Consider the following 13,796-nt stretch of genomic DNA (forward strand, 5'->3'; position numbering starts at 1 on the left):
GTGGTATGGTGGTGAGTATGTTTGGAACGATTTTTTTACTCAAAACCGGTTTGCCCACAAAATCGGCCGGGTTTTCGATTTAATTTGATTGAATCGTAGGTTGTTTGAAAAGTCAACGGTTCACTTGCAAAAATGATCTAATTAGCGAACCGATCCGATTCAATGACTGGTTCATCGGCTTGATCGATCGAACTGTCGAGCCTGGGCGCGAATTTAATAACTATGCTAATAGTCTTCACGAAGACGATTGGTGAATGCAAAACGTTTTCTATTTTGTCTGTGCTTGCATTAGTTTATATTGGCAGCTAGTTCAGGGACATTGACATGGGTACCACACTTATTAGTTACTGCACTTATTTTGTTTCTTGTTCTTGTATTGAAGTTTAGAAATTACGTAATGTCATTAACAAAAATTTAGGATGCCAAATACTTAGAAATTACGTAATGTCATTACTGCACTCTATTTTCCCTGAACAAAAATTTAGGATGTCAAAAGTTTAGAAATTACGTAATGTCATTACTGCACTCTATTTTCTATTTCAAATGAAGTGTATTTATTATTATTATATGATATCTTAACTCATTCGTGCAAATTCAACATCCGAAATTGCGAGGTGATAAGGGCTTCAGATTCATTTCGGGGTGAGGCTTAGTGAAACAAAATAAATAGTTATGTGGGTGGGCTTTTTGAGGTTAAGCCGCGAGTCTTTTCTCTGCGACCATTCCCAACTTCTTCTTCCATTGTGAATCCAACAATTGTCTCTACAAGGTGAAATTACTAGAATTTGGATAAAATTGCCTATTACCAGAAAGAAAGTCGTAAATATATCTATACATGGTGAGAGGAGATTATGGCAAATGAAACGAGGGCAGCTACAATTATTACAGTGCTGGCACCATCTCTCGAATCTTTGTTCACCTTTCTTCGGAGTTGAATCTGTTCCATGCAGCCTGCATCTCGAAGGACTACTAGATTAGATGAACAATCATATACATTTATCAAACAAACTGATGGGAGAAAGGTCACAGGGAGAAAATAAAAAAATTTAAAAGGAATCCCGCAAGACTTCGAAAAAGGTTAAGGTGACCATATAAGAGGGTGATGCTAAGTCTCAGTGACGGAAAATGGCTACATGTCGCAGACTAATTGTTTTTCTCCCTCAAGCAAACAAGTCTCAAGTTTGGAGTCAAGACTCAGCATAGAAGCAAAAACATGCACCTTGAGAAGATCAAAGACTTTTTCGCATATGTACTTTTGCTGGATGCTTGCCCCCCTTTGCTGTAACTTGTCAGGATGAACATAAAGAGTTGCCTTCCGGTAAGCTTTCTTCACAGCATTAGTGGTTATAATCTCTGTCAGGGAAATTGACTGCCATCCACTGTTCGGCCCAAGAATCTGTATTCAGTCAGAGGATTATCAGCCAATGCCTAATACAATCAGCAATTAGAAGGGCAACAACTAACCCCACATGAGAAGCAGCAAATCATATCAATAGTCAACTTCTTGCATGCACTCACATCCACCAAGACACCGAGGGAAAATACTAGTGTCATTGTAAATCACGTATGTAGGATCACACAAGAACTTCAAGCATCACAGCAAGGAACGCACTAACTTAACATCAAAATGAGATCAATTGGAGTATTTTCGCAGCAGTTTTTAATCAATTTGATGCAATAGTGAAGTTTGACAACTTCCAAAATCCAGTTAATCAGAGTTTTTATTTTTATTTTTTTTTCCAATTTTGAAACTGGAACATCGCAAGACCAAAAATGAAGAAAACACTGACGCAACAAGGAATCTGGAAACATACGTATTGGAGAGTTGACAGCAGTGCCCGCATGTTCCCCTCCTTCCCACTGGCCCATCGCTTAATATCTGCATCCAGAGTTTCTGCTAGTCTCTGTATTTCAGGAATACAAACAAGCTGGTGAGACAAAATGCATAATCTTTTATAGGGGAGGTCAAATAGTAAGGGAGAATTATTACATTTCTCTCGGCTTGCTCTCTCTGAGCAAGAACATCTCGAAGGTTCTTCTCTGCAAGGGCTTTTGCCTGAAAAGCAGACATCAGAACGTTATCATAAATAAGTAGGCCAAAGTGAATGTCCAGTATTCTTAAAAATTATGAACACAACAAATGCGTACCGCTCTTTCCATGATTCTCTGATGTCGCTCTAACCTTGCTTTACGTCTCTGAGCTGATTCATTATTGGTCCCATCAAAGCTCTCTAAATCCTGTCGGATATACATGTATCAACCACTGGAGATGCAAGTAGATATCACACTTTAAGAGAGAAATGAAAATTTCATGAAAGACACTCACAGATGAAGAAAAGCTGTGTTTTAACCCATTAACTCTGGAAGCACCAGAAAACTTTCCAGAAGCATTTCTTTCTGCCTGCGTTCTCATCTCACTGGTAGTCTTCTGGGACAATGCTTTTTCGAGAGCACGCTCACGAGCCTCTGCAGTAGCTCTCTCTACTGCAGCACGTTCTGCCCTAAGCTTGGCATCAATGGAAGAAGCTTTACCTGTTGGCACCTTTGGCCCAGCAGACTTCTTCTCAAGCTTTTCCCGTGCTTCGGCCATTGCTCTTTGTCGAACTTCAGCAGTTGCTTTGTCCACAGCAGCTCTCTCTGCCCGTTCTCGGGCTTCAGCAAATGCCCTTTCACGAGCTTCACGAATTGCTCTTTCAACGGCTATTCTGTGTTTTTTCTGTTCTCTTTCCCTCTCGTTTACTTCAGAACTTTTAAGGCAATCCTTTGCTGCCTCTTCTTTTTGCACATTTTCTCTGATTTCCTTATCTTCCATCGCGAAGGTTTTGCATCCATTCTCCTCATTATGTTCTGTACTTCGGCCTGTTTTCATCTCAGTATTAGTTTCCACATGTTCTTCCCATTTAAGCTCCACAGGGAATTCAGAATTTCCTGGTTCCTTTTGGCTCTTGATGCACTCTCTTTCTTTGAGATGTAATTCAATAGTATCCTTTTCATCATCTTTCTCATGAGCAATGCCATCCACATGGACACTTTCTGCATTTCCCCCAGATTCATGAACTAAACCATCACCATTTGCTGGATTGATGCCAGATTCAAATCCTCTGTCAATTTCTTCACTTTGTTTTTGCCCATACACTTCGTCAACCCACCCGGCACAACTTTCAGTTTTGATAGAATTTTCAGATTCATTGTCATTGTTGTGAATTTGTTTCTGCCCATTCAAGTTGATGAAATCAAAATTTGATGAATCTTTAACTTCGGAAGGAGCATCATTTGCCCGTTCACCATCTACCGTGTCCTCTGTGGTGCAATTGGAAATGAAAACAGTCGTAATAGCTGTCTCTGCGTCCTTTGACAGTTCTGCCTCACAATTAACCTTTGTAAAACAAAAATCTGCTGTCTTTTCAATAAAATCAACAACCTCAGAGACATCTCTTATCTGGCTCTCCGTTGTATGCACTTCTTCACCCTTCAATGTGGATGCCTCTTCAATGTCCTCGGTTGCTTCCGGATCCTCTTCAAACTCATAAAAAGATTCAGGGATCCCCACTTTGTGAGCCTCCTCTTCATTGTTTCTTCTTTGCTGTTGACTATTTGGCTCACTGCAATTTTCTACTTCAGATCTGCATGCCTCCTGAATGTCATCTGGGTTGACACTCTGGTCGTTGTATGCATCAAGATCCGTATCAAGACTCTCCTTGTAAGCAGCCTCCTGAAATAAATTTGCCCCAGGATTTTCTGCACTATCTACTGTTCGGTCCCAGGAGTCACCAACTTCTTGAACCTCTTCATTGACTTCTATCTTCTGGTGCACTGAGCTGTTATCAGCATCTTCATCCATACTATCCTCTTCTATACTTTGGCAACTCCCTGCAGATCTTCTATCAATTGCTTCCCATACATGCTCTTCCTCTGACATATTCTGGTTTTCTTCTCCATTACCCGATTGCATTGATCTCAGCCCATCAGTTTCTTGCTTATAATAACCTTCCAACCTATCCTCAGAATCATCTTCCAGTCCCTTTCTGCTACATATACAGCAAGTGGCCCTCTTTAGCGCATGTTCATTACCAAACCATAGATGAAAATCTTCCTGCTCAAGATCAACTTCTTCATCCACTTTGCAATCTTCTTGTCTGCACACATGAATATCCTCCAGTTTTTCCTCTCCTTCCTGATCAGAGGACCTTTTCTCTAGCTTCAAGAAGTCATTTTCTTGCAAAGGATTCCCCAACTTTTCAGGCTCAAAGTGTCCTTCACTTATTGTTTCGTTAAAATCCTCATGCTTCTCCTTGCATTTTTGCTCTTCCACTAAATTAGCTTGTCCGTTTTTAGTTACTTCATCTGCTTGGGAAAATATCTGGGTTTCACTTAATTTGTCTTCGTTAGCAAACGGAGATGACTCAGAACTGTCTACATTTTTTTTCAACTCCTCTGACCTTCCAAGTGCATTTAACTTGGCCTCTGTATCCCCAGACTCAAGGATTCTGTTAACAGCATTTACTTTCTCACTAGCATTCAAGTCCACGGTCACCTTAACCAGATTTGGCTCTTCGATGCTATGTTTTTCTTTATCCAAAGTTTGAATAGTGCTATTCCTCTTACCTACCAGCTCAGAGGCCAAAGCTGCCACTCTATGCTTTCCATTGCTAAGCAGTTGAGAAAACCACGTTGCCACCCCATTTCCCTCAGATACTTCAACATTTTCACCATTTATTGCCACCACACCCTGTCGACCTGTAGAAGACTCCTCACAATCTTTGAAGGGTAAAGCAACTTCACCATTTCCAAATGCAAGGTACTGGTCACCTCCACAGGAATCTGGCATTTCATTATCTACACTTCTACATGCTTCATTCACATTTTTCTCTCTGACATTGTGTACTTCCTGAACATGCTTCATTTCCCTTGCATCCTTAGTTTTTAACCTCCCCTTAGAATGCAGTTTAGAACTTTGGCCAGAATCTCTTTTTCGTTCCATTATTTCCTTCACAATTCTTATGCTTTCTTGGGCCTGCTCTATGGCTTCTTTTAAAGCAGCTGCTGGGGCAGCAGCAGCTGAATTTATGTCAAGTTCCTCATCAGAGAAAGGAGTTGAATAACCACCAGTAACCTTTTCAGAAGCCTCAACTTTAGGATCATAACTTGAAGAATTTGATCTGTTGGTGTGCCCCTTGCTATCAAACAGATTGGCTGAAGAACTACAAGGTGGAGGCACATTATAAGGATGTGACTTCATGCCAGGTTTCTCCATATTTGACGGTATATCGCTCGAATTGGATGCATCCTGATAACATTCGCCTTTATCTTTAACCAAACTTTCAGAAGATTGTATCGTAGGCAGTTGCCATTTGGCTCTCCTCCCAGATTTTTCTTCAGAGATGTCAACATTTGAGCTCCTATTATGATTAACTTCTAACTTAACTTGGGGCATTGCCTTATCCTTTTCTCCTTTTTGCTGACGATCACTGCAGTTCCTGTTATGATTAACATCGGATTTGACTGAAGGAATAGCCTTATCCTGTTCCGTCTTTTGCAGACAGTCACCGGAGCTCTGGTTATGACTAACTTGTGTTTTCAATGGGGGCATTGCTCTGTCCTGCTCTGTCTTTTGCAGACAGTCACTCAAGTCCTGGTTATGACTAACTCGTGCTTTCAATGGAGGCATCGCCTTATCCAATTCTGTCGTTTGCAGATGATCAAAGGAGCCCTGTTTATGATTGCACTCTGCTTTAACTTGAGATAATGCCTTATCCTGCTCTACCTTTTGTAAACGGGCAGTTTCATCAATTAGGCATGTAAACCCAGGAACAGCATGGAGTTGAGCTATGTGTGTAGTGCCGTTGGAACCATCTTTCCTCTGTTGGCCAGTCTTATGATAAGACATATTAAACTGCTTTCCACCATCAACAAAATCCTCAGATGCTTCAGATGAGTGGCTTTTATTCTTCTCAGAAGAATAAAAGTGATCTGATCCTTTTAGAGGAGGACACGGGTCTGTTGAGATCCTAGAAAAGTTGAAAAGAAAACTTGAGGTAGTAAGATAAGGTGCCAAGAAAATTTTAGAAGAAAGCCTTGGAAGTAACCAGTACTTGTATGTGATCTGACATACAAGTACATTGCTACAGATAATCACTGTAAACATGCAACCCCAGCATCCATATAACATCACTAGATGCTTCAAACACATGCAATAAAAGCTGCTCCCTTCCTGCCTTTTGCCCTATCCCTCTAACAACACAGAGAAAATCACCCCAGAAATGCATTCATTGTACATAAAATATGCACTTTTTGTTTGTCGAGAAAAATGATAATCTGCTAAAAATCTTATTTCATAAGAAGGTTGTCAAACACCTGTCCCGTGTAAACCATAAGCTTTCTTTTATCAGCTGAACAACACCTCACATTAGCGAAAAACAAGAAGATGTGTAATTAATTCTTCTAAACAACATCTCACATAAGCGAAAAACGACAAGATACGTAATTAATTCTTAAAGCAACAAGATACAGCAAAAACTATCAAAACCTCCAGCTACTGCAACAACCAAAATCCCAAGAATCAGGCTTGAAACAGCAAATTTAAACTTTTCATAATCGTATAAACCTGCCACATAATCAAACTGCACAGGAAAACCTTCTAATACCTCAACATCTGAAAGAAACAATAGCTTACAGGATATTATTGAGACACATTACCCATTTTGGCATGACCAGTCCAAATTTTCCCTATTCTACCAAATGTATAAAATATACATCATTCCAACAAGGTATCACTAGAAACACATTTACTAACAATATTCCAATTCAATCTGCGAGCTGCAACAAAGGAAAATCTATTATAGCACTTTCCTTGAAAAGAAGAGTCCACGACTAAAACACATACAAAGACGGAGAGAAGTTATACGAGAAAAGTTCGAATTTTTAGCAGGAATGGAGAAGATAAGTATCAGTAAAATCTTCAAGATTTAAATTTGCTTTCAGCAGCCAGTAATGTCAGCTAAAGAAAACTCTATCATTCTCAACATTTCAACAGAAAACAAGAAAAAAGGAGGACATTTTTCACTTCTTCCTGGGAAGATAAGCAAGACCCTTCAACAAACTAAGCATTACCTCAAGAACCCAGAAGGGAAAGGACAAACAAAAATTCAACTCTAATATCCCCAAAACAAAAAGGCGAAATATAAAAATTACCTAGCTTTAGCTTTATCGCGCTTGACTTTTTTAACTCCATTAAACAACTCTTCACAAGGCGGCACAGCCATAGCTACATTATCACCAACAGCACCACCACCAAAGCCTCCAAAAATGGTCGAATAGTCCAGCTTGCTATTGGAGCTCCGAAACCCACCCGAGCCATGTCTTTCATCCAGGTCCGACAGGTCAAGAACCGGAATAGAACTGCCACGTGTACCATTTCTGCCACCAAAAATTTCAGCGTAGTCTTCAGCAGCTACTTTTCTTGAGGCAAATCCCGCAACAGCTCCGAACCTCGGTTTAGAGCCACCGAGCAAAACATCGTCGTAGGCGTCTTTACCGGAAAATGACAAGCCATTGCTGTTAGTGCTACTGGCATTAGAAAGCTTTCTTCTGTGGTGAAAAAAAGGCCCAGTCAAAGACTCCATCGAAGAGACAAAAATTTCTTCGAGCTTTAGCCTGGCTTTTTCTCTTCTGGTAAAAACGCGTTTTTCAAAGTTTCTCTGATTTATTATTATTATTATTTTCTACCACTCTTCTTCTTCCTCGGTGGTCTGCGTTAAGCCTCTGCAGGGAAAACGCTGCCCTGCAGAGCCAGACAAAAGGGGGAAGAGAAAAAATGAGTGGGGTTAGAATAACAAAATGGAGAAATGATTTTAAGTGCTTGCTCGCTGTATTGGGGCTGTGCTGGCATTTGGCAAGCAGGGAGTGACCGGTTTTGCCGGTGGGGGAGGCAGTGTGGCCCGTATTAGAGACATAACGTCGCCGTAAGGGTATATTTGGAAATTCGGATCGCACCCCGTTTTGAGGAATTGTGCAGGCGTGAATGAACTATGAAGAGGTTGAGAACCAATTTAGGACGGAATCATTTATTTATTAGCTCTATTAGGCTAATTAATTAAACTAGTTTTGAACAAAGACTAAGGGTATTTGTTTTGACTTTAATTGTAAAATCATTAAAAAAAAAAGAAAATTGATTTCATGTATGAACTAACTGCGTAAGAGGAAGTTGGATTGTAAGTTTGAATAATATCTAGTAGTTGATAATAAAATACTATAAGAATCTTCATAATTAAAGCTTGATTTATTTTCTCCATTATTGCTCGTTTCTTCTTCTTTTTTTCTCTCTTTTTGCACCCATTGTTCTGGAGAATATTTTGAGAAAATATAGTGCATAGATAGCTCTGTTTGGTTAGTTATTTTTTGAAATATTTTTAAAAACTTTACTGCAACTGTGTATATAAAAAACTTTTACTATAAATATTTTTTAGATTATTTTTAGAGGCATTTTTAAACTATATTTTGGGATATTTTTATAATTTATAACTTTTTTAGGATATTTTTTAAAAAAAATTTACACCACCCACCACTATCCCCCCTCCTTCCTCCTCCAATTTTCCTCGCTCTTCTCTCTCCTTCCCTCATTTCCCCCAATCCCAAACCTCTCTCCCACTCACGGGTGGTGGTTGCAAATCTAACCACCACTTTAGTCACAACCTTCTTGGTCGCGACCAAAAGCCATTGGTCGCGACTTTTGGCCGTGACCAGAAAGTTGTGGTCAGTGGAGGAGAAGGGGTACTGAAGGATGAGGTAAGGGAAGAGAGAACAGAGGAAAGAGAAAGAGAGAGAGGAGGATGAAGAAAAAAGGAGCAGGAGGAGAGAGGAGGGAGGATTGTGGGTGTAGGGTGATGGCGGTAAGGTGGTGGAAAGTGCTGGGTGACGGTAGTGTATTCTTTTGTATATTTGAAATTTTTTTTAATATATTACATGAATGTAATAGTGTTTTTGGAATTATTTTTTTTGTGTATTATTGTAATATTATATATGAATAATTTGTTTTTAAAAATTTGAGGAAACCAAATAGAGCCCAAGTTATTCAAGCTCAATTTCAAGCTTGGCTTGTTAAAAACTTAGTAAAAAGTTAAATAGAAATAGAAATATAAGTTTGACTTTGAGGGAAGAGAGGGGGGGGGGGGGGGTTGGAGAAGTACACAATTTGAAGTAAATTTGAAAACTGGAGTAATATTTGCGCTCGACCAAGGACAAAGAAGATTTAAGGTATGTTTGGAATGTTGTGATTGCGAATGTGTTTGAATAGTTGGTTCATGGCTGTGGCCCTGTGGGATGTTTAATGCGTCAGCGTTTTTACGTGTAGTTTGGGAATGGGGCCTTTCGTAGAAGTCCCTTAAAAGTTGTTGTACAGGATTGTCATTTTAGACAGCGGGTCCCTTGGGGTTAATTGGGAGCTTCAGAGCTATGTTTTCATGCTCGAATCGAGTATCCACTCGATTGAGTTCAAGGCTCAGGGTCAATCAGAGGATATCATAAATAACAATTATTTTTAAATTAAAATATTATATATAAAATATCTAAGAACATGTTAATATTAATAAAAATATATTTAAATATATTTGATGTTTCAAATATGTTTAACAAGAAAATACAAAAAAACTAAAACGATTAAGTAGCAATTTACATTATTCAATGAACAGTAATAAGTTTAAAATTAAAATTATGGACTTGATTGAAAAATAACACCAAACATTAGGATAACATTTTATAAAGTATGAAATATTTGAGATATATTAATAATTTATAACAATATAGGAGTCAAAACATAATATTAACAATGCTTTGACCTTCAAAAAAAAAAAAACTTTGACACCAAACCGGTTCTTTCGATTTTTTCGATTTTTCCGGTCAAATCCAATTTTTGACTTGGTATGACTGTGTTTCTATCAATGTGATTTTTTAGGATAATTTGGATCGGACACTTTGTCTGTTTTCGGTTCGACCGTTCCAGTCTAGTTCGAATTTAAAAACATAGAATCAGTGTTTACCGGTACTATTCTTAATTGTGAAAATGCTTCTCATAATATGCATTAGACAGGATTTAAATCCTCAACCGAATAATATATCAAAGAGTTTTAAAGGGGTTCTTGTTATTTATGGTCATCGGACCAAGGTCAATGGCTTCAACTCGTTGTTCATTGGATATCTCATTTTCGTTTATATATATTTTTTTCCAACAACGCAAAGTGGAAGAAATCTCATTTTCGTTTATAGCTTTTCATATATTTTGGCTGATTAATTTTGACTCATCTTCTCATGTCATGATTGCGATTGCAAAGAGATAGAAAAAAAATGAAGGTCTTTCCCAAACGCGGTGACAGGCAAATCGTTCATTGGAAAATTCAAACAAGATGATCATTTGACATAGATGTTACAATGGAACTAAATAATAGCGCGATTAAGGATTCAAACTTTACTTTTATATCAATTATAATGATACGCAATTTCTCAAAAAACTCATATAGATGCGTAATAGATAAAGTGACGAAGTGATGATGACAAAAAAAAAAAACTGATCATATATTTTACGCTTCTTTGGAGAATCACTTATGGGAGAGAGGTTAATATGCATGACAACATCCTATAACCTAATAATTACAAACAAAAAAAGAAGTAATTATTACAACTTTTTGCTAAGGCTTGGATATAGTTGTCACTTTATGAGTTTCAAACTAAGGAATTATCATGTGTTGAATTTTAAAAAAGCTACATCGCTACTGGACTCTGCCAAACTGTCATCCGCTCAGATATAGCAGCATGCAAAAATAGAGAATTCAATTTACTGCTCAAGTTTCAAAACTCGTAGTACAAAAATTTAACAAGGTAACTAGACAAATTATTACTCCGTTTACTAATGGCAACTTGAGCATAGATTGTCTACGTTTCACAATAATGATTATTTACATGTAAATCTTGAAGTGTGTGCAATACAAATTTCTGCAAAATGGTTGAGCGGCTAGATTGGCCTGAAATTAATTTAGAGTTATACCCTATTTATAGTTTCACCTAGAGTCTCACTTTAATTTGTTTTCCTTAATGATATACGGTGTTGGAGCACAATTTTTGTAGGTCATTAAAACACATATATTTCGTAGGCAATTACACAATTTTGTAGCTCATGATTTTTTTCAAATGGATATAACATGTTCTAATATAAATGCAAGTATGGAACAAAACATATTTAAGAGCTTGGAGCAAGCAAGGCATTGTATGTATTAAAGTTATAACCGTACTCTCAATTACAGTAGCCATGCATTGGCCTTTCAAACTAAGGTTGTGTTTGGATTGCATTTTTTATAATTTTTTATGGAAAAATTACTGTAGCGATTTGATATATATGAGAGAAAAAGATAATAGAAAACTGTGATCACGGAAAATAACGTAATTTTTCGACGAAAAATTACAATCCAAACAAAGCCTAAATTCCCCGTATTCTCTCCAGATTTACTTTTTCCCCTTGAAAGTACCCTGCACAAGGTGTTAATAATGACCTTGTCAAATCATGCACCTCACAGTTCTCAACTAGACTTGATTTCAAGTGGTGGGATGGTGGGGTTTCATTCCTCCGGCACCATTTGTTTGTTTAGGGGCGGCATCTGCAGAGGATTTCACAGCACATTCAGATGGGCATCATATGCAAGACTGCCCTCTTCACTTTGCTTCCCAGTAATCCAGTACTGTGTATATGTTCTCACTCAGCTTTGAACCCTTTTTTTTTTTTTTTTTCTGTATTAATCATCTCCATCATTTCCAAGAGAAATAAACCAGCTTCTATCGATCCGGTGAAAGAGCTATCTGTGTACAGCACTTAATTTGTATATACAGTTGCAAATTATGCTTGTATAAATCAGCATAGTGTAGTCATTCTATAGGGGAATTGAATAAGCATAAACAAGATAGCCCCAAGTGATTCATTTTACAGATGAAAACTAAGCTGTAGTATCTTTATTTAGCATAAGGTACAGGATCCTTTTTGGGTAGCTTTTCTCTCAATGTTTCTAATAGCGGAGATAGGTACTTTTTCTCCATGAACTGAAACAGTAATTAGCATTAGCCATTCAATTTTGGGAAAGTACAATGAAGGTGGCATTTGGTTTTGAACCATAATTAATAAAGCACCGACCAGATTCGTCTTTAAATAAAATATATTGAACTATCTGAATTATTAGTATTTCTTTATTTGTGTCAAAGCCCTCCCATTGACATTCACATCTACTAAAAAGAAGAAAATGATTCCGCCAGAGCAAGAATCGCCAGACAATAGAACTGCAACCAATAAAAAAAAAAAAGTACAGCAGTATTTCCACATCGCCCAAAACATGTTAATTGTCCGGACACCTTCCAACATGGCAGCTTAATTGAAAAATCAAACGCGATTAAATTTTGTTACCTTATCTAACTTGAGGGTATAGGAGAATTAATATTTCAAATTACTCAACCTTTTATCTGCCATAAACTGATGTATATTGGCCATAATAAACCTCTTAGCGAAACACTTAAGATTACTATATATATGTACAGTTATTTATAGATTTTGTACTCAAAACCTCCTACTTACTTACGGGTTACCGTCTTTCCCCAATCCAACCCTTCTCAGAAGCGGTTAAGTTGAAGCGGTATGAATTTGCACCACAGCTCATTGACAGTTTGACGCCAACCATGCTAACTTCCATGAAAATGGAAATGTATGGCTGGATGCGACCTTTCCAAGAAAAACCAAACTTGGAGGCAAGGGGAAGTAATCTTTTCTTGCACAATGTAGACATGGAAATAGACGACCTTAAACCTCTGTTTTGAAATTCGGACCGGACCGGCCGATCGAACCGGAAACCGACCAGATAGTCGGTTCGAATCATACTAAAAAATCGGGAATTTAAAACCCGGTCAAAGTCGGTCAAAAACCGGATTTGACCGGAAAAATCGATTTTTCCAGTTCAACAGTGTTTTTTTATAAAAAAATTCAAACTTTTTAATATTATGTTTTGACCCCCTAAATTATTAAAACTTATTGATATACCTCAAATATTTGATACTTTATAAATATTGTCCTAAATTTTGATGTTATTTTTCAATTTAATTTATAATTTTAATTCTAAACTTATTAATATTTATTAAATAATATAAATTGCTACTTGATTGTTCTAATTTCTTTGTATTTTCTTATTAAATATATTTGAAACATCAAATATATATGAATATACCTTTATTAATATCAACATATTATTAAATATTATATATATAATATTTTAATTTTTAAATAATTTTTATTTATGACGTCATCCGGTTTGACCCCTATCGATCCCCGGTCGAACCCATTGACCCCTGACCCCTGACCTCGGCCGAGTTGCTATCCGGTCCGATTCTGAAAACATAGCCTTAAGCCCCCTTTTTTTTGGGGGGGGGGGGCTTTTTTTTGGGGGGGGGGGGGGGGGGTTTGGACTTTTCTTTTGTGGGGGTATTCCGTCTTCGTCAATGGGATCCTAGTAATGATTTTTGGTTCATGCACATGAAGAATCATTCACAGCCACGTTACATGAACTAACCGTCAAATACTTTGAGAGCTTAGGTTAGTTTATTAGGAATGAGATCCTATAGGACCCGCATAAGCATGGCACTTAAAGGCATATACTAATTGACAACAAATTTTAAACCACAGACAGGGAAAAATCAAAAGTTGTCTCCTCAAGTGATGGCCCTCCATTGTTTAAAGCCACTTCTTTATCAAAAGGGTGTCTTTTCCTATGGTGGTA

At 37.6% G+C, this 13,796-nt stretch overlaps 1 protein-coding gene across 1 annotated transcript; it reads right to left on the bottom strand.

The window, feature by feature from the left end:
* Positions 1–684: 684 nt before the first annotated feature.
* Positions 685–7,900, bottom strand: LOC113711833 (uncharacterized). The gene is made up of 7 exons (XM_027235055.2): positions 7,192–7,900; positions 2,327–6,008; positions 2,149–2,238; positions 1,991–2,056; positions 1,815–1,904; positions 1,220–1,396; positions 685–951 (listed from the first exon to the last, which is right to left on the bottom strand). Exons 1-7 carry the CDS (start codon positions 7,620–7,622, stop codon positions 916–918), a joined length of 4,572 nt encoding a protein of 1,523 aa, XP_027090856.1. The 5' UTR covers positions 7,623–7,900; the 3' UTR covers positions 685–915.
* Between the last annotated feature and the right edge of the window lie 5,896 nt (positions 7,901–13,796).

The sequence above is a fragment of the Coffea arabica genome, chromosome 10e, assembly GCF_036785885.1.
Source record: "Coffea arabica cultivar ET-39 chromosome 10e, Coffea Arabica ET-39 HiFi, whole genome shotgun sequence".
Lineage (NCBI taxonomy): Eukaryota > Viridiplantae > Streptophyta > Magnoliopsida > Gentianales > Rubiaceae > Coffea > Coffea arabica.